General features: G+C 43.0%; 1 protein-coding gene across 2 annotated transcripts in view; it reads left to right on the forward strand.

The window, feature by feature from the left end:
• Nucleotides 1–3,711: 3,711 nt before the first annotated feature.
• lama5 (laminin, alpha 5) overlaps nt 3,712–20,070 on the forward strand; it is a 374,262-nt gene continuing 357,903 nt past the window's right edge. For both annotated transcript variants that reach the window (XM_072242339.1, XM_072242347.1), the window contains exons 1-2: nt 3,712–4,057; nt 16,700–16,849. In XM_072242339.1, coding sequence (XP_072098440.1) covers nt 3,797–4,057; nt 16,700–16,849 — 411 coding nt within the window. In that variant the 5' untranslated portion in view covers nt 3,712–3,796. The remainder of the gene's footprint in view (nt 4,058–16,699; nt 16,850–20,070) is intronic.

Here is a 20,070-nt window from a genome sequence, read left to right on the forward strand (position 1 = left end):
CCTCACAGCTAACACTGCCACCTAGCTTCGTGTCATCCGCAAACTTGGAGATGCTGCATTTAATTCCCTCATCCAAGTCATTAATATATATTGTAAACAACTGGGGTCCCAGCACTGAGCCTTGCGGTACCCCACTAGTCACTGCCTGCCATTCTGAAAAGGTCCCGTTTATTCCCACTCTTTGCTTCCTGTCTGCTAACCAATTCTCTATCCACATCAATACCTTACCCCCAATACCGTGTGCTTTAAGTTTGCACACTAATCTCCTGTGTGGGACCTTGTCAAAAGCCTTTTGAAAATCCAAATATACCACATCCACTGGTTCTCCCCTATCCACTCTACTAGTTACATTCTCAAAAAATTCTATGAGATTTGTCAGATATGATTTTCCTTTCACAAATCCATGCTGACTTTGTCTGATGATTTCACCGCTTTCCAAATGTGCTGTTATCACATCTTTGATAACTGACTCTAGCATTTTCCCCACCACTGACGTTAGGCTAACCGGTCTATAATTCCCCGGTTTCTCTCTCCCTCCTTTTTTAAAAAGTGGGGTTACATTAGCCACCCTCCAATCCTCAGGAACTAGTCCAGAATCTAACGAGTTTTGAAAAATTATCACTAATGCATCCACTATTTCTTGGGCTACTTCCTTAAGCACTCTGGGATGCAGACCATCTGGCCCTGGGGATTTATCTGCCTTTAATCCCCTCAATTTACCTAACACCATTTCCCTACTAACATGTATTTCGCTCAGTTCCTCCATCTCACTGGACCCTCTGTCCCCTACTATTTCTGGAAGATTATTTATGTCCTCCTTAGTGAAGGCAGAACCAAAGAATCGGAATCATGTTCATTATCACTGGCATATGATGTGAAATTTGTTAATACATCATCCTCCATAGCTTCCGCCATTTCCAAAGGGATCCCACCACTAAAGATAACTTTACCTCCTGCCGCCTCTCCACTTTCCGCAGGGATCACCCCTTCCGCGATGCCCTCATCCATTCAGCCCTCGCTGCTAATCGCCCTCCTGACACTTATCCTTGCAAGTGGGCTTAAGTGCTACAGCTGCCCATATTCCTCTTCCCTCACTTCCACCCAGGGTTGCAAACAGTCCTTCCAGCTGAAGCAACACTTCACCTGTGAATCTGCTGGTATCATCTATTGTGTCCAGTGCTCCCAATGCGTCCTCCTCTACATTGGTGAGGCCCGTCGTAAATTGGAGGACTGCTTCACTGAGCCTCTCGCTCCATCTGCCCACATTTGAAGATCATGCCTTTTGCTAAAAAGGTCTCAAGCTCTGCAATCCTTTTTAAGTAATTCTCCCTCTCCCTCTTTAAGTAATTCCTGAAAGCATGGTTGATAAACTAACCTCCTTTTGGCTTGGTGTGAATTATTGTCTGATTACATGCCTAGGAACATTTTGGTGCATTAAAGGTACTTTATAACTGCAAGCTTTGTTATTGTTCATTGCTATATAAAACCCCGGAAGCACCTGTTTTCCACAAGCAATGGATATGATCTCCAAGAGACTGGTGAGCAGGGAGCTATTGCAATTTTTAAATGCTGTAATCCAATTATCTGCAAAGGCATTAATCTTTAGAATGGAAATATAACCAGGAAGAATTTAACACTTCCAGAACTTTTGGGAGTCCAACAATTCCAAGCACTGAAACACTTCCATTCGCAAGTCAGCCTCAATCAGGATCCTTAATTTTCTGAGCTTCTACTCAAGTGCTCTATTCTCCAGCTGGCAACCTTGCACAGAGGTTACACATTAAATGTCAAATCACTATGATTCACCTTGAATCCTCTCTCCTGCCCCATATATCATTAATCCTTTCACACCAGATGCCTTTGACATTCTATTTCCTGTGTTTCCCCTAGTTACAAAGGAACATGCCAAGATGTATTAAGAACATTAGTTGTATGCACCACAAGGACTTTAGATTGCTTTTTTCCAAAAGTTCAAAGTTCAAAGAAAATTTATTATCAAAATACTTACATGTCACCACATACAAACCTGAGATTCATTTTCTTGCAGGCATGCTCAATAAGTTCAATACCCATAATAGAATCAATGAAAGACCACTCCAACAGGATGGACAACCAGTAGGCAAAAAACAACAAACTGTGCCAATACAAACAGAAAGAGAAAATAATAAATAAATAAATAAACAAACAAACAAACAAACAAACAATAAATATCGAGAACATGAGATGAAGAGTCCTTGAAGGTGAGATTATAGGTTGTGGAAACAGTTCAGAGATGGAGCGAGTGAAGTTGAGTGAAGTTATCCCCTCTGGTTCAAGAGCCTGATAGTTGAGGGGCAATAACTGTTCCTGAACCTGGTGGAGTGAGTCCTGAGGCTCCTGTACTTTCTTCCAGATGCCAGCAGCTAGAAGAAAGATGATGGATGCTACTTTCCTGCAACAACACTTGATATAGATGTGATCAGTGGTGGGGAGGGCTTTACCCATGATGGACTGGGCCATATCCAATACTTTATGCCCCTTTCTTTCAGCTGCAGGGAGTAGGGTTCTTTGACAATATAAGGGTAGAAACTCAAAGTCTTTTCCCACAGTAGTGCTACCAAAAGCAAGAGGGCAGAATTAAGGTAAGAGGAAGGAGATTTTAGGGGAAAGATTTTTTACACAGAGAATAGTTGATATCTGGAACTCTGCAACTCATGTTCTCAATAGTATTTATTACATATTTATTATTATTATTATATTGTATTAGCACAGTTTGTTTTTGCACATTGGTTGTTTGTCAGTCTTTGTGTGTAGTTTTTCATTGATGCTATTGTGTTCCTTTGCATCTACTGTGAATGCCCACAAGAAATTGAATCTCAAGGTGGTATGATAATAAATACAATTTGAACTTTGAACTCACTGTCAGAGGAGGTGCTGGAGTCAAAGACAGTCACTATGTTTAAGAGACCTTTCAATGGGCATGAGAGGGTGGACACACTTGGACTGTTTTCTCTGGAGTGGTGGAAGCTGAGGGGAGATCTGATAGAGGTTTATAAGATTATTACAGGCATAGATAGAGTAGACAGGGAGTATCTGTTTCCCAGGGTTGAAACGTCTAATACCAAAGGGTGAGAGAGTGCATGTGAGGGGTAAGTTTTTTTACCCAGAGAGTGTTGGATGTCTGGAATGCGCTGCCTGGTGTGGTGGTAGAGGCTTTTAAGAGGTGTTTAGATAGGCACAAGAATATGAGGAACATTGAGGGATACAGACAATGTGTGGGTTGGAGGAATTAGTTTTTGAGTATTTTTGATTTACTTTTTAGCTAGTTTGACACAATATTCTGTTCCCGTGCTGTACTGTTCGATATTCTATGTTGTTCAAGGCATAGAAGGATACAGATTTAATTCTAGCAAATGGGACTGGTGCACAGTTAAGCAAAAAAAAGGCCAGCATGGACTTGATGGGCCGAATAGCCCGTGTCTGTGCTGAACAACTCTATGATTCTAAAAGTATGGGGGGTGGGAGAGAAGAGAGAGAGAGAAGAGAGAGAGAGGAGAGAGAGAGAGAGAGAGAGGGAGAGAGAGAGAGATATTGATTGATTGCGATTGCAGCGCTCTCCTGTTAAATCCAAGGTATAAACTTCCATTGTGATTGTGGGCGAGGGGAGGGAAGGAGGACGGTGATTGATGCATCATCACTTGATTAGGTGGCCCTGCCCCGGCAGAGCCGCTTGCTGGGAGCGCGGCTCACTCACATTCTCCCTCGAGCAACAGCAATGAGAGTAGTCAGGGTTCAGTGAGCCATCTCCGGGGGAAAGATGGCGAGGGGCACGGGAGTCACGGCCCTCCTTGTAAATCTCTACTGCTTCGTGAGGTTAATTCCGGCGCAAGAGGTTCTCACCTATGCTCACGGTGTGAATGGTTTCAGTCTGCACCCGCCTTACTTTAATCTGGCCGAGGGAACACAAATCACAGCCACTGCCACTTGTGGAGAGGATGAAAATGAGCGGCCGGTCGAGGATCTGTATTGCAAACTGGTTGGCGGGCCAGTATCCGGCGACCCCAGCCAGACTATCCAGGTACAGTGAATAACCTCCCTCGCTTGTTCTAGGTGGAAGATTTTGCCCCTAATCAAACTGTCCTCTGCACTCTGCTGTATTGGATCAGGCAGAGTGTTTGTATTGCTATTTAAACCCCGTTTCTTGTGTTCGTGTGTTTACCAAAGTTCAAATGTTACTGCATCAGACCGGCGTTTAATAGTTTTTATCTCCCAAGGCAAACACCAGCAGCGCCAATATACACGCTGAGTATTAACTGGGTGTACTCGGCCGGTGGAGAAGGTTGGCTGGCTTGCAGGTACACGGGGAATCGGAAACTTCTACTTTATAGGCTTCCCAGGCGGCAGGTTGTTCCGAGTAAAGGGTCCCGCATACCACATTTGCAGCCGTGAAGTAGACTGGATGTAACCCGAGCATTATCCATGTAAAACTGTTTAACTTCGGTCTATCTTCTTAAACCCACGCCGCGGTCAGATTGTTGACTCTTGTTCTGCGCTCTGAAGAAATGCAAAGCACGTTCTCCTAAAAAGTTGATGCAAATCTCTGTTTCAGTTGCTGTTTCAGTCCGCCGTGACTGTAAATCTGCCCTTGAGGGAGCGGGAGAGAGAGAGCGAAAAACATTGCCTCCCGTTTAGTTTCAGATTTTAAGTGACATGGGATTGGAGGACCATTCGGCCCACGCTGTGTGTGCTGGCAATCCGCCCTCCCCCAGTACAGTCCGTTGACATCAAACAACTAGTTGCCCTGTTCTTCGAGGATGAGTATTCTAACTCCACTGCGAATAATTTTTGGATTTTTGATCTGGGTCATTAATAGGGAATATTGTTATACCCCCCCTTCCCCTTCTGCAGGTTTCCATTTTTTTTTAAAAAAGGTTGGTGTTAGATTTCATTGAAGGTTTGGCCAGTCCAGAATCTTTCCCTGCCTTTACTCGACATTGTTTCGACGACTCTAACAGGCTTGTGCAGGTTGTACGCAATCTAATGCTCGCTTGTCTCCCGGCTGCCAAGTTTGTTTGTCTTTCATGAAAGTTTGTCTTTAATTAAGCTCTCGGCTGCTGTGATCATGGGTTTATGGTGTTGTTTGATGCGCTCAGTTTTAATCACATTATAACTGGTAATAGGTTTAGGATCTGGTCGCGTTTAAAACGGGTTAAAGGCTGACTGAAGCGCTTTTTGGTTTTGTTTAGAGTTGGGCAAGGGGAAAAAAAATACACACTTCGAGCAATCTGCCAGTACTATTGCCCTGAATTATTTCCGTCAGGTGCCTGTTCAATTCCAGATCATATCCAGGCATTGTAAAATTAAGGACTTCTCGCATTCCCTTTATATATTTTGTTCATCACTTAGAGATTTTGACAGGTACATGGACAGGAAAATATCAGGATCAGTTTTAATTTCACCGGCATATGTCGTGAAATTTGTTAATTTAGCGTCTTCAGTAGAATTCAATACATGATGAATATAGGAGAAAACTAAATGACAATAAGTGTATGTATATTAAATAGTTAAATTAAAATCATTCATAGGCATCCGTTAGTCTCGTGAGACCATGGGTTTGTGCCTTGGAAGGTTTCCAGGGTGCAGGCCTGGGCAAGGTTGTATGGAAGACCGGCAATTGCCCATGCTGGAAGTCTCCCCTCTCCACGCCACCAATGTTGTCCAGGGGAAGGGCACTAGGGCCGATACAGCTTGGCACTGGTGGTGCAAAACAGAAATTTTAAAAGTAGGGAGGTAGTGTTCATGAGTTCAATGCCAATGATACAAGCAAACCTCGGGCCAGTGTGGCTAACTCCGGTAGGCACCATGGTCGCCATGGAGAAGTTGGGCCGAAAAGCCATACAGCGTGGAAAGAGGCCCTATGACTTTATGAACCCATCACAGAGGAGCAGGAACCATCAACTAACGGAATCAATTTGCCTTCTGAAACCGTTCACTATCTAGCACCCCTCCAGTAAATCTTTCAACGCTTGCCCCAGGGAGAACATCTCCTCCCCCATTCTAATCATTCATAAAATCCCGCCTTGCTTATTAATTGTGCTGAGGAAAGAATGAGAACAGGCAGTTGGGTGACTGGGTCCATTCAACAACATTAAACTTCTACACTTCAAATGAGTCAAGGGTTAATCAAATTTAATTATGTTTTTAAATGCAGGTAAATGCGACTCTTTCTACATCACCAGTCCTGCCTGGTAACATAAGCCTGGCATGAACTCCTGTGCATGGGAGGCTTTACTTTGAAACTAAAAGAGAAAATTTAGGTAATTGCTGTCAAAGGGCTTCAAGAGATAAAACTTCAGTGTTTCCTGTATTTCAGTGATGTGTGAAAATTTTAACTACTGTAACTACTTTAACTTCATTTCCAAGCCTCTCAATTTTAACTACTGTGTTGGGTCTCTCAGAGGATGGCACAGTGCAATGCTATCAATGAAGGCCAGGACTTTTAATCTCCCTCATTCCTCAAACAATATCTTGCTAGGGACCTTGCCAGCTAGGTCAGCAGGGATATGCTACCAACCAGTGAGTAAGTGAATTTGAAACGAGATCCCTAAATTTGAATTTAACAGTGAGAGGAGCCAACCCTATGGAATAAGACCATAAGATATAGGAGCAGAATTAGGCTATTTGGCCCAATGAGTCTCCTCCATCAGTTCATCATAGCTGATCCACTTTCCTCTCAGCCCCAATCTCCTGCCTTCTCCACGTATCCCTTCATGTCATGACCAATCAAGAATCTATTAACCTCTGCCTTAAATATATGTAAAGCCCATAGCATCAAATTCCACAGGTTCATTACACTCTTACTAAAGAAATTTTTCCTCATCTCCATTCTAAAAGGACACTACTCTATTCTGAGACTCTGTCCTCTGGTCCTAGGCTCTCCCACCATAGGAAGCAGCCTGTCCACGTGCACTCTGTTGAGGCCTTTCAATATCTGATTGGTTTCAATGAGATCACCCCTCAGTCTTCTGAATTCTGGTGAATAGAGGCCCAGGACCATCAAACGCTTTTCATTCATTCCTGACAAGCCACTCATTCTTGGAGTCATTATCATGGACCTCCTTTGAACCCTTTCCAGTGATTTGGAACCCTCACCAAACTTCCTTGGAAGGAAGCGGATACAAATGCCATTGTACCTGTTAATCATGTGACCACTTGGCCATATTCTTGAAAAGGAACGTTATCCAATCATCCTTGTGATTTTAATAGTAACACACTGTAAAAACATGGCTTCAGAAAAAAAGTTTTTATCAGGTTTGGATACAATTTGTTATTCAGCAAATTCCTAAAGAAGATAACTCAATTGCAACTTAACTCAAACTTCAATTATTGCACGGCTGTCGTATTTGTGCAAAATTTTTTTTTCGGGGAAGGTGGAGTTGCAGTTCCTTTCCCCATGCTGATAAACACCACTACCCACTAAACCACCCCAACACACCCCGCCACCGCCACTACTTTAACATTTCCTGTCAGTCACCTTGAGTACAGACACTCCTATAGCTAGTGTCACTTTATCTACAGTACTGTGTAAAAGTCTTAGGCACATATAAATAGAGCTAGGGTGCCTAAGATTTTTGCACAGTACTGTAGTAATTTAATGTATGCACTGTACACGCGCAAAAAACAGATTTCATGACATATCTGATAATCCTGATTCTGATATGGGTCTCTGTGGGCAGTGAGAAGGGGATAGGGAGAGGGGAATCATGGTTGGGGGAAGAGGGGAGGGAGTGGGACGCACTGGAGAGACATTCTGTAATCAATAAACTAATTGCTTGCAATAAGATGATTTTGGTGTATCAGGGCTGGGTGTGTCTGCACCCGTGCCACCCTCTGTCCCACACCCCTCCCATGGTGCGCCACCCTCACCATTCCCAACATCCTTTGCTCCCGCCAGATTTAGAAACTCGCTCTCTGCTGCATGTTGACAAATGCAGTACTGTGCAAAAGTTTCGGGCACCTTAGCTACACATATGTGTATAGATAGAGGAACAGAGTACTATACATATAATCGATGTATATAAGCTATCATCTGTATTTATATTGTGCATTTTTTATTATTGTGTTCTTTATCTTATTTTTTGTGTTGCATTGGATCTGGAGTAACAATTATTTCATTCTCCTTTACACTTGCATGCTGGAAATGAATCTTGGTTGATGGGATAATGGGACAGGAATGGATATTGACGAGATTATTTCCCGGCAGACTAACTGGTATGTTAGAGGAAAATGGAGCTCTTGGTGTTGCTACCAGTAAGATGGTGACAAGTAAGTCAGAAATCAAAGGGAATTGGAATAAAGCTAAAGGACACGATGATAGCTGTAGACTTATTCAAAGAGGCAATAAAATGACGTTAATCTTTTTTGGGGGGGGTGGGAGGGAGTGTGCAATCATCCCAGCTAAAATTGCAGGCCTATTTTTTCAAACAATCTTCCAACCCTGACACAACATCCACGTGGAAGTAATGGAAGTTGACTGTGAATGTTCGCACATTTTTCACGTTTTCCATCCTCTGCTTGTCGTCTACGCTGCAGTCTCTGATCTTGACAGACAGGAAAAGCCACTTCTCTGTTTGTCAGCAAAATGATACTGATCTTGGTAGCCCCAAGCAATCACTTTCTTTCCTCCCCTCCCCCACCCCCCTCACCCCAAGGATTAATTTTCCATCAGCCAAAGAGTCGAATGCCTCTACTTCCTCATCGTCTTCTGGTAATGCCTTGATCTGTCTGCAGCCTCAGTGTTGTTAGCATACTTGATCCTTTCACATTTATGTGGTGGAAAAAGGATATGAACTTGTATACAGGGATAGGTGAGCAAAATTTAAACTTGATTATCTTTGGAGTGGAACATTCATTGAAAGGTCTTGATAGAGTGGGCATGGAAGGGATGTTTCCATGATGTGGGAGAGTTTAGGACCAGAGGGCACAGCCTTAGAATAGAAGGATGTCTCTTTAAAATGGAAATGAGGAGGAATTTCTTTAGCCAGAGGGTGATGAACCTGCGGAATTCATTGCCAAAAATGGCTGTGAAGGCAAAGTGATTGGGTGGTTGTGTTTAAAGTGGAGGCTGTTATGTTCTTAATTAGTAAGGGTGTCAAAAGTTTCAGGGAGAAGGCAGAAAAATGGGGTTGCCACCTGTAAGGAGTTTGTATGTCTCCTCCCCCTGACCATGTGGGTTTCCTCTGGTTGCTCCGGTTTCCTCCCACAGTCCAAAGACTTGCCGGTTAGTAGACTAATTGGTCATTGTAAATTGCCTTGTGATTAGGGGAGGGTTAAATCAGGGGATTGCTGGGCGGGATGGCTCAAAGGGCTGTATCTCAATAAATAAAATGATCGGATGACCGAGGAGACTCAATGGGCTGAATGGACTAATTCTGTTTCTATGTCTCACAGTCAAATCAATAATATGCACTTGCAGACATTCTGTAGTACTTGGTCGTGGAGGAGATGCACAGCTGTGTTATAATCAGATGATGTTGAGAAATGGTCTGACTCCGTAGAGGCATTATAACGTCAGCTGAGAGATTTGCTGCATCTATGTTGGACCAGTGCTGGTGTGTGAGAGAAAATATGAAGTGGTCAGTTTTGAAGATGTTCAGTGCAATGATTTTGCTTTGGGGCTGAGAGCTGGAAGCCCAGCTGGGAATCTAGTGAATTGTAATTTAGTGTTTATGAAGGGGACAGACATAGTGTTGCTGTTATACAAAGAAGTACTTTGTGTTACTTTGTGTCCCATTTTGCTGCAGAGTGCCCACTCTTCATGCATGAAAATTATCAGTAAGGAAAGAATTCATAAGGAATATGGAATTTCCAAGGAATATATTGATTCCTTGGAAATGTATGCTTTCCCCATTTGCATTGGGTAATGGATAACTGGATGTGAATCCTCTGAGATATTCGATCTCCTTTACCGGTACAATGGGCAGAGTGCCTGCAATATCCTGAATTGCCTGGTTGTTGAGGGGGAATCCTACCCTTGACAGATCTTTGGGGAAATTTATGTTTACAAGTCAATAGGTTATTCTCCCAACCTTGTTCTACCCAATTTCACACAGAGCAAACCTTCTCCAGATGGCATCGTTGATTACCCCTTTCAAAGTGGGGAATCTGGACTGATCTGTATTTTCTCTCCTAGCAGGAGTGGCATTAACAAATTATCAGTGCCTCCCCAGTGCAAGTTGGTGAATAGTCTCGGTTTTGTAAGATTAACTTTCACAGCTGGCTGTGAAATTACTTGCTCCTCAATTCAGCAAGTTGGGTCTGTCAACTCAAGGGTTAAAGGAATAAAAGTGAGAAACAGTGTTTGAATGTTCATGGCCTTTTGGGAAAAACATTGTGTCCATACTGCCAGGGCACAATAACAGCCCTTCATATTGAAACATCTGATTTTCACTTATTCTGGTTCCTAGTCCTGTAGAGGGACTGTAGCTTGCTGTCTGTTCCAGTTCTTTTGATATCCACATTTGTGAATGTGGTTAGAAAAGAATGTTATAGCATGCTGTTAAATTTCCAGCAATTAATGATCTTCAGATGTCAACTTAAATTCCCACCATGACCACTGAAATTTAAATTTAGTTAATTAAATAATAATCTTTCCTAATTAAATAAAGTAGGTTAAGTATGGTGATCAAGAGACAACCAAATTGTTTTAAACTCCATCAGATGCACTGGGCAGCACAGTAGTGTAACACTTTGTGCAACCCTGTACAGCTTTAGCCATCACCGATTGGGATTGAATTCCCACTGCTGTCTGTACAGAGTTTGTATGTTCTCACATGACTGCAGGGGTTTCCTCTGGGTTTCTCCCACATTGCAAAGATGTATGGATGGGGTTAGTGAGTTTATGTTGCCGCTGCAAGTGTGATATTTGCAAGTTGCCCCCAGCACCTCTCAGACTGTTGACACAAAATCAAATGTCATTTTGTTTTGATGTACCTTTGAATCAGGTTTAATATCAATGTAAGTCATGAAATTTGTTAACTTTGTGGCAGCAATACATAATTATAGAGAAAAAAAATAAATTGCAGTAATATATTAAATAGTGCAAAAAAAGTTGTGAAGTAGTGTTCATGGGTTCATTGACAAATAAAACTTTTTTACATCTTTCATCGTTTAGAGAAGAATCTTTACGTGGCTTGACAAATATGTAACGCACTCGAGTTAGAGCTGACCCTTCCATTCCTTCTGGTATCAGCTAGCAATACGCTCCTTTCTCAGGTAGTGCTGGTCAACCCATAAATGCTGACCTTGTCAGTGATTTCCACACCCCTTGAATGATTTTAAATATATGTGTTGTTTGTGGGTTTGGAGTAATGACTGTAGAGATTGAGTTTAACTACCCAATTTAGTTGTGGTGTTGAATGAACTGGATCTGTTTCAAAGCACATCACAGTGGGGGCTATTTTGTCATTGAGAACTCAATTGACCCCATTATCTCCTTTAGTGAAGGGATCCTACCACACCTGATATTTAAGCTACGCATGACTCTGCACTTTGTAATTAACTCTAAGTGCCCTTTGAATTAACCAATAACAGCTGAGTTGTTTTAAAAAAAAAGTCATTACTGCTCCCACCATTTCTCCTACGGGAAGGTAGGAATAAGCATGAAATGTAACTCTGCTAGTTTCAAATCTTGATAAGGGTATTGAAAAGTGAAACACTTTTGAGTAATACTCAGATTGGTTCTTCCCAACCTTTTCAAATGGGAGCCCCACTTGTTCATGCTAGGTAAAATATGTGCTGTATATCATCTGATGACATGCTAGGATGATGATTTTAGTCACCTGAGGATACTTGGCGTCTGCTATACCACTAAGGTACTGTAGCTAATAGTTTTTTTTCCTTTGTTAACTTAGTAAATGCTGGAATCCTCACAGACCCCCTGTAATTTGTGATGATTATCCCCAGTGGCTATCACAGAGCCTGAGCTGGGAACCACTAATGTAAAAGGAAATACATCGTACTAACACTTATGTACAGTTGTCTGGAATACATCCCTATATTAAATGTATATATGCTATATAATTATATATTTATCAAATACACAACAGGTGCTGCACCACCAGGTTCTGCTCTAACCCCGTCCTCCCGCCACCCTACCAGGGATAGGGTTCCTCTTGTCCTCACCTACCACCCCACCAGCCTTTGTGTCCAGCACATAATTCTCCAAAACTTCTGCCACCTCCTGGCACTTATCCTTGCAAGCAGAACAAGTGCTATACCTCCTCCCTCACAACCATTCAGGGCCCTAAGCAGTCCTTCCAGGCGAAGCGACACTTTACCTGTGAGTCTGTTGCGGTCATGCACTGTGTTCAGTGCTCCTGGTGTATATCGGTGAGACTCGATGTAGACTGGGAGACTGCTTCACCAAGCACCTACACTCTGCCTGCCAGAAAAAGCAGGATCTCCCATTGGACATACATTTTAATTCCACTTCCCATTCCCATTCTGATATGTCCCTCCAAGGCCTCCTCCATTGTCGTGATGAGGCCACATTTAGGTTGGAGGAACAACACTTATATTCTGTTTGGATAGCCTCCAACCTGATGGCATGAACATCGATTTCTCAAATATCTGGTAATGCCCCCCAACCACCCCACTTTCTTCTCCATTTCCATTTCCCATTCCCATTCCTTTTTCCCTCTTTCACCTTACTTCCTGGCCCATCCATTGCCTTCCTCTGGTTCTCCTCCACCCTTTTCTTTCTTCCATGGCCTTCTGTCTCTTTCACCAATCAACTTCCCAGCTCATTACTTCATCCTTCTCCCTCCAGGTTTCATCTATCACTTTGTGTTTCTCTCTCCCCTTTCTCTCTTCTCTTTCCCCCCCCCCCCCAAAACCACCTCAGCTTTTTTCCTCTGGTCCTGCTGAATGGTTTTGGCCCGTAATGTCAAATGATGCTGCCTGGTCTGCTGAGTTCCTCTAGCATTTTATGTGTTGCTTGGATTTCCAGTACCTTCGGATTTTCTCTTATTACAGTTATCTTCCTACAACCATCAGGCTTCTGAACTGGTGTGGATGCTTGCAATCACCACTGCTCTAAACTGATTCTACAATCTACATATTCACTTTCAAGGAATCTTTGCAACTTGTGTTCTCAGTAATTTTTTATTTGCAGTTTGTCTTTTGCACATTAGTTGTTTGCCAGTCTTTGTTTATGTACAGTTCTTGCAAATTCTGCTGTATTTCTTTTATTCTGTAAATGCCTGCAAGGAAATGAATCTCAACATAGTACGTGCTAACATGGAACATAATTTGATGATAAATTTACTTTAAACTTTGGGTGTTAAATGTGATTCTACTTTAAAACTTAATTCCATTGATTTCAATGAATCCCAGTTTTGGAAGTAGAAAATGCAGTAGCCACCATGTATTGAGTTAATCACTACCAAAGAGGAAAGGATTTCTAAGCAGTGGAGAAGAAAGAAGCTTGTTCATTTCTGATGTACTGTGTCCAATGACATGGGCGATCATGGTCTTCGACCATGAATGTTCTTGGCAAATTTTTCTATGGAACTGGTTTGCCATTGCCTTCTGGGCAGTGTCATAGAAACATAGAAAACCTACAGCACACTACAGGCCCTTCGGCCCACAAAACTGTGCTGAACATGTCCTTACCTTAGAACTACCTAGGCTTACACATTGCCCTCTATTTTTCTAAGCTCCATGTATCCATCCAGGAGTCTCTTAAAAGACCCTATTGTTTCTGCCTCCACCACCGCCACCAGTAGCACATTCCACGCACTCTGTGTTTTTTTAAAAAAACAACTATTACTTACCCCTGACATCTCCTCTGTAGCTACTTCAAAGCACCGTAAAAAATGCCCCCTCGTGCTAGCCATTTCAGCCCTGGGAAAAAGCCTCTGACTATCCACACAATCAATGCCTCTCATTATCTTGTACACCTCTATCAGATCACCTCTCATCGTCTGTCGCTCCAAGGAGAAAAGGCAGAGTTCACTCAACCTATTCTCATAAGGCATGGTCCCCAATCCAGGCAACATCCTTGTAAATCTCCTCTGCACCCTTTCTGTGGTTTCCACATCCTTCCTGTAGTGAGGCAACCAGAACTGAGCACAGTATTCCAAATGAGGTCTGACAAGGGTCCTATATAACCGCAACATTACCTCTCGGCTCTTAAACTCAATCCCATGATTGATGAAGGCTGATGCACCATACGCCGCCTTAACCACAGAGTCAACCTGCGTAGCAGCTTTGAGCATCCTATGGACTCAGACTCCAAGATCCCTCTGATCCTCCACACTACCAAGAGTCTTGCCATTAATGCTATATTCTGCCATCGTACTTGACCTACCAAAATGAACCACCTCGCAGTTACCTGGGTTGAACTCCATCTGCCACTTCTCAACCCAGTTTTGCATCCTATCAATGTCCTGCTGTAACCTCTGACAGCCCACACACTATCTACAGCACCCCAACCTTTGTGTCATCAGCAAATTTACTAACCCATCCCTCCACTTCCTCATCCAGGTCATTTATAAAAATCACAAAGAGTAGGGGTCCCAGAACAGATCCCTGAGGCACACCACTGGTAACCGGCTTCCATGCAGAATATGACCCATCTACAACCACTCTTTCCCTTCTGTGGGCAAGCCAGGTCTGGATCCACAAAGTAATGTTCCCTTGGATCCTATGCTTCCTTACTTTCTCAATAAGCCTTGCATGGGGTACCTTATGAAATGCCTTCCTAAAATCCATATACACTACATCTATGGCTCTACCTTCATCAGTGTGTTTAGTCACATCCTCAAAAAATTCAATCAGGCTCGTAAGGCACGACCTGCCTTTGACAAAGCCATTTTGACTATTCTTAATCATATTCTGCCTCTCCAAATGTTCATAAATCCTGCCTCTCAGAATCTTCTGCATCAACTTACCAACCGCTGAAGACTCACTGGTCTATAATTTCCTGGGCTATCTCTATTCCCTTTCTTGAATAAGGGAACAACATCCTCAACCCTCCAATCCTCCGGAATCTCTCCCGTCCTCATTGATGATGCAAAGATCATTGCCAGAGGCTCAGCAATTTCCTCTCTCGCTTCCCACAGTAGCCTGGCATACATCCCGTCCGGTCCCGGTGACTTATCCAACTTGATGCTTTCCAAAAGCTCCAGCACAACCTTTTCCTTAATATCTACACGCTCAAGCTTTTCAGTCCGCTACAAGTCATCCCTACAATTGCCAAGATCCTTTTCCGTAGTGAATACTGAAGCAAAGTATTCATTAAGTACCTCTACCATCTCCTCCAGTTTCATACACACTTTTCCACTGTCACACCTGATTGGTCCTATTCTCTCATGTCTTATCCTCTTGCTCTTCACATACTTGTAGATTGCCTTGGGATTTTCTGTAATCCTGTCCGCCAAGGCCTTTTCCTGGCCCCTTCTGACTGCTAATTTCTTTCTTAAGCTCCTGCTAGCCTTGTAATCTTCTAGATCTCTATCATTACCTAGTTTTTTGAACTTTTAGTAAGCTCTTCTTCTTGACTAGATTTACAACAGCCTTTGTACACCACAGTTCCTGTACCCTACCATCCTTTCCCTGTGTCATTGGAATGTATCTACGCAGAACTCCACGCAAATATCCCTGAACATTTGCGATATTTCTTCCGTACGTTTCCCTGAGAACATCTGTTCCCAATTTATGCTTCCAAGTTCCTGCCTGATAGCCTTATATTTCCTCTTACTCCAATTAAACGATTCCCTAACTTGTCTGTTCCTATCCCTCTCCAATTCTGTGGTGAAGGAGGTAGAATTGTGATCACTATCACCCCTGCCATTATCAATACACTTCAGAGACTGTCTGGCAAAAGTGGTGACATAACCGTAACTTGTGAGATGCACCTGCCAGCCATACACCACCAGCTCTCAGGGCTTCACATGACCCTGGTCAAGTGGCTAAGCAGGTGACCTTTAGGCTAGTGGAGGGAAGGAGCACGTTACACCTCCTTTGGTAGAGGCATGTCTCCATCCCGCCACTTAACAAAAGCATACTTTGCAAATACTGTCGATATAAGCAGGGAATATCTGAGCAATGGCTCTGTATAGACTAAACAGGCTAAATTCAGTTCCAATTTGGCAATCTCCATTTTGACACGTCCATAGATGATGCTGTGGGAGATTGGCTGGTAATCTTTTGCTAGTTACAATTGATAGTTGATGCTAGATATTGAAGATGATCTTTCAGGAGCAAAAATCATAATGATACCCAGTTATTTCAAAGGAAATGTTGACAAGTAGGATTGAAACTTGTAACTCATGAGTTTGCAAATTTGGTGGTAATGTTACTGTTGTAATGGCTTAGACTAACAATTTAGAGGTTTGTACTCTTTTCCCCCCCCCCCCCATGACAACTGTTGTATTTAAATTCTAGAATAAATAAAAAGAACACCAATAATTACCATGAAAAACAAGTTTATTAGCATCCTGGGTCCAGGGGAGAACCTTTGCTTTTCCCAGTCTGTCCAATGCATCAGTCCAGCTTGTAGCAGAATAGTTGTCTCAACTGCCCTGTGCAGTGACCTTCAATTGCAAGGCAATGAGGAATGCTGATTAACGATGTTGCTAATATTTTATGAATTTTTTAAATATAAACTACGTAATGTGTTTTTGCTGATATTACAAGATGTTTTTCTTTTAACCAGGGCCAATATTGCGATATTTGCAAAGCAGGGAGTAACAAAGCACATCCAAGCACCAATGCTATTGATGGGACAGAACGCTGGTGGCAGAGTCCTCCTCTCTCGCGTGACCTGGAGTACAATGAAGTCAACGTTACTCTTGATCTGGGCCAGGTAAGCTGCGTAGTGAGTTCATAGTGAGGGTCCAGTGAGATGGAGGAACTGAGCAAAATACATGTTAGTAGGGAAGTGGTGTTAGGTAAATTGAAGGGATTGAAGACAGATAAATCCCCAGGGCCAGATGGTCTGCATCCTAGAGTGCTTAAGGAAGTAGCCCAACAAATAGTGGATGTATTAGTGATAATTTTTCAAAACTCGTTAGATTCTGGACTAGTTCCTGAGGATTGGAGGATGGCTAATGTAACCCCACTTTTTAAAAAAGGAGGGAGAGAGAAACCGGGGAATTATAGACCGGTTAGCCTAACGTCGGTGTTGGGGAAACTGCTGGAGTCAGTTATCAAAGATGTGATAACAGCACATTTGGAAAGCAGTGAAATCATCAGACAAAGTCAGCATGGATTTGTGAAAGGAAAATCATGTCTGACGAATCTCATAGAATTTTTTGAGGATGTAACTAGTAGAGTGGATAGGGGAGAACCAGTGGATGTGGTATATTTGGATTTTCAAAAGGCTTTTGACAAGGTCCCACACAGGAGATTAGTGTGCAAACTTAAAGCACACGGTATTGGGGGTAAGGTATTGATGTGGATAGAGAATTGGTTAGCAGACAGGAAGCAAAGAGTGGGAATAAACGGGACCTTTTCAGAATGGCAGGCAGTGACTAGTGGGGTACCGCAAGGCTCATTGCTGGGACCCCAGTTGTTTACAATATATATTAATGACCTAGATGAGGGAATTAAATGCAGCGTCTCCAAGTTTGCGGATGACATGAAGCTGGGTGGCAGTGTTAGCTGTGAGGAGGATGCTAAGAGGATGCAGAGTGACTTGGATAGGTTGGGTGAGTGGGCAAATTCATGGCAGATGCAATTTAATGTGGATAAATGTGAAGTTATCCACTTTGGGGGCAAAAATAGGAAAACAGATTATTATCTGAATGGTGGCTGATTAGGAAAAGGGGAGGTGCAACGAGACCTGGGTGTCATTATACACCAGTCATTGAAAGTGGGCATGCAGGTACAGCAGGTGGTGAAAAAGGTGAATGGTATGCTGGCATTTATAGCGAGGGGATTTGAGTACAGGAGCAGGGAGGTACTACTGCAGTTGTACAAGGCCTTGGTGAGACCACACCTGGAGTATTGTGTGCAGTTTTGGTCCCCTAATCTGAGGAAAGACATCCTTGCCATAGGGGGAGTACAAAGAAGGTTCACCAGATTGATTCCTGGGATGGCAGGACTTTCATATGAAGAAAGACTGGATGAACTGGGCTTGTACTCATTGGAATTTAGAAGATTGAGGGGGGATCTGATTGAAACGTATAAAATCCTAAAGGGATTGGACAGGCTAGATGCAGGAAGATTGTTCCCGATGTTGGGAAAGTCCAGAACGAGGGGTCACAGTTTGAGGATAAAGGGGAAGCCTTTTAGGACCGAGATTAGGAAAAACTTCTTCACACAGAGAGTGGTGAATCTGTGGAATTCTCTGCCACAGGAAACAGTTGAGGCCAGTTCATTGGCTATATTTAAGAGGGAGTTAGATATGGCCCTTGTGGCTACGGGATCAGGGGGTATGGAGGGAAGGCTGGGGCGGGGTTCTGAGTTGGATGATCAGCCATGATCATAATAAATGGCAGTGCAGGCTCGAAGGGCCGAATGGCCTACTCCTGCACCTATTTTCTATGTTTCTATGTTTTTATCCGGTAGTTGACTGGGTCAGAAAGGATGCAGGCTTTGTCCTGGTCACTGCTGAATTATCTTGCGTTGTGAGTAGGGGGCCTATGGGCAGGCGTCCGCTGCCCAGAGTTTGGCAGTTGTCACGGTTCTGGCTTCTGATTGCATCTCTTGAGCCATTACACATGCATGAAGAAGTAGATCAAACTATTATGTGATGCATTCGTCGTTCAGCTTAGGAGGGTGGCAATGTTGTAGTTCATTTCTGAATTCAAGCCTGCTTTGAGTGTATCTGAAATTTCCCTGATGTAGCAACTGACTTAAAGTATAATTCTCTTTGATGAAATGGTCACAGACAGGAATAGGTTTATTCTCGTTTCTGTTGTAAGTAAAACTAGTATTTTTCTCTATTCAGTCTAAGGGTTTTTTCCAAAGAAGCAGCTTGCTCGTTGTATAACGAATGCTGGAAAGCTAGAGGAATTCAGCAGGTCCAGCAGCATCTATAGAGAGGAATAAACAGTTGACATTTCAGAAAAGATGTTTTGGAGTTCAGATCAACACTCTCAAAATGCTGGAGGAACTCAGTAGATCAAACAGCATCTATGGAGAGGAATAAACAATCAATGGTTTGGCTGAGACATTGACTTTTTTCCTCTCCATAGATGCTGCCCGACTTGCTGAGTTCCACCAGCATTTTGTCTGTTACCTTTTGTGTAGTTCAATAGAGGTAATCTACAGGAATGTTGCACATCCAGTAACATGATTTTTTTTTTTTTATTATGTGCAATCATGAACAATAGCCAGATCAGAAATGCTGATCAAGTCGACTAGTTCCCAGTGAGAACTCTGATAGGCCAATCAGATGGTTCACTGCTGCTCAGTGATAGAACAGTAAAAGATCATGTGTACAATTAAGAAACATTAAAAAATAGCAGAAATACTGGAGTCATGATGATCATGATGAGGTCTGCTGGAGAGAGACATTTATACACAAGCTGTCCTCCATAATTCAAAAAGATTAAAGGATAAGGTTGCAAGGTGACAAAACATGGCAGGAGCACTTGGAACTAAAAACTAATCCCTACCGGGAGAAAACAGCACCTTTCTTTCCGTACTGTTCTCCAGCAGCTCCCAGAGATGATAGGTGTTTGTGCACTCGACTCTTGAAGGCTTGGACCCCTTCGTCGCAGACGTTTCCAACCACAGCATCTGGAAGGCTGTTCCAAGTTCTGATAGCACAGTAAAGGAAGCTTCTACCCAGTGTGTAGGTTCTCGCATCAGGCATAGAAACAGCATGAGCAGGCATAGATAAACTCGATCATGTGGCGCTCTGTCTCTCATAAGATGAAGGCTGCAGGGCTGTGGCTGGTGTGCATTTTGTATAGCACAGTAGCTGCAGCAACCTGTCGTCTGTGGTGTAAGCTACTGATGGCTAGCTTCTCATGAGCTGTGGCTTCATCTACACAATCAAGCTGGCTGAGGACACTCTGTGAGACATTCATCCATGATCAGCAGGCATACTCCATGATACTTCGTACCTGGGCTTTG

This window comes from Mobula birostris, chromosome 2, assembly GCF_030028105.1.
Source record: "Mobula birostris isolate sMobBir1 chromosome 2, sMobBir1.hap1, whole genome shotgun sequence".
Taxonomy (NCBI): Eukaryota; Metazoa; Chordata; class Chondrichthyes; order Myliobatiformes; family Myliobatidae; genus Mobula; species Mobula birostris.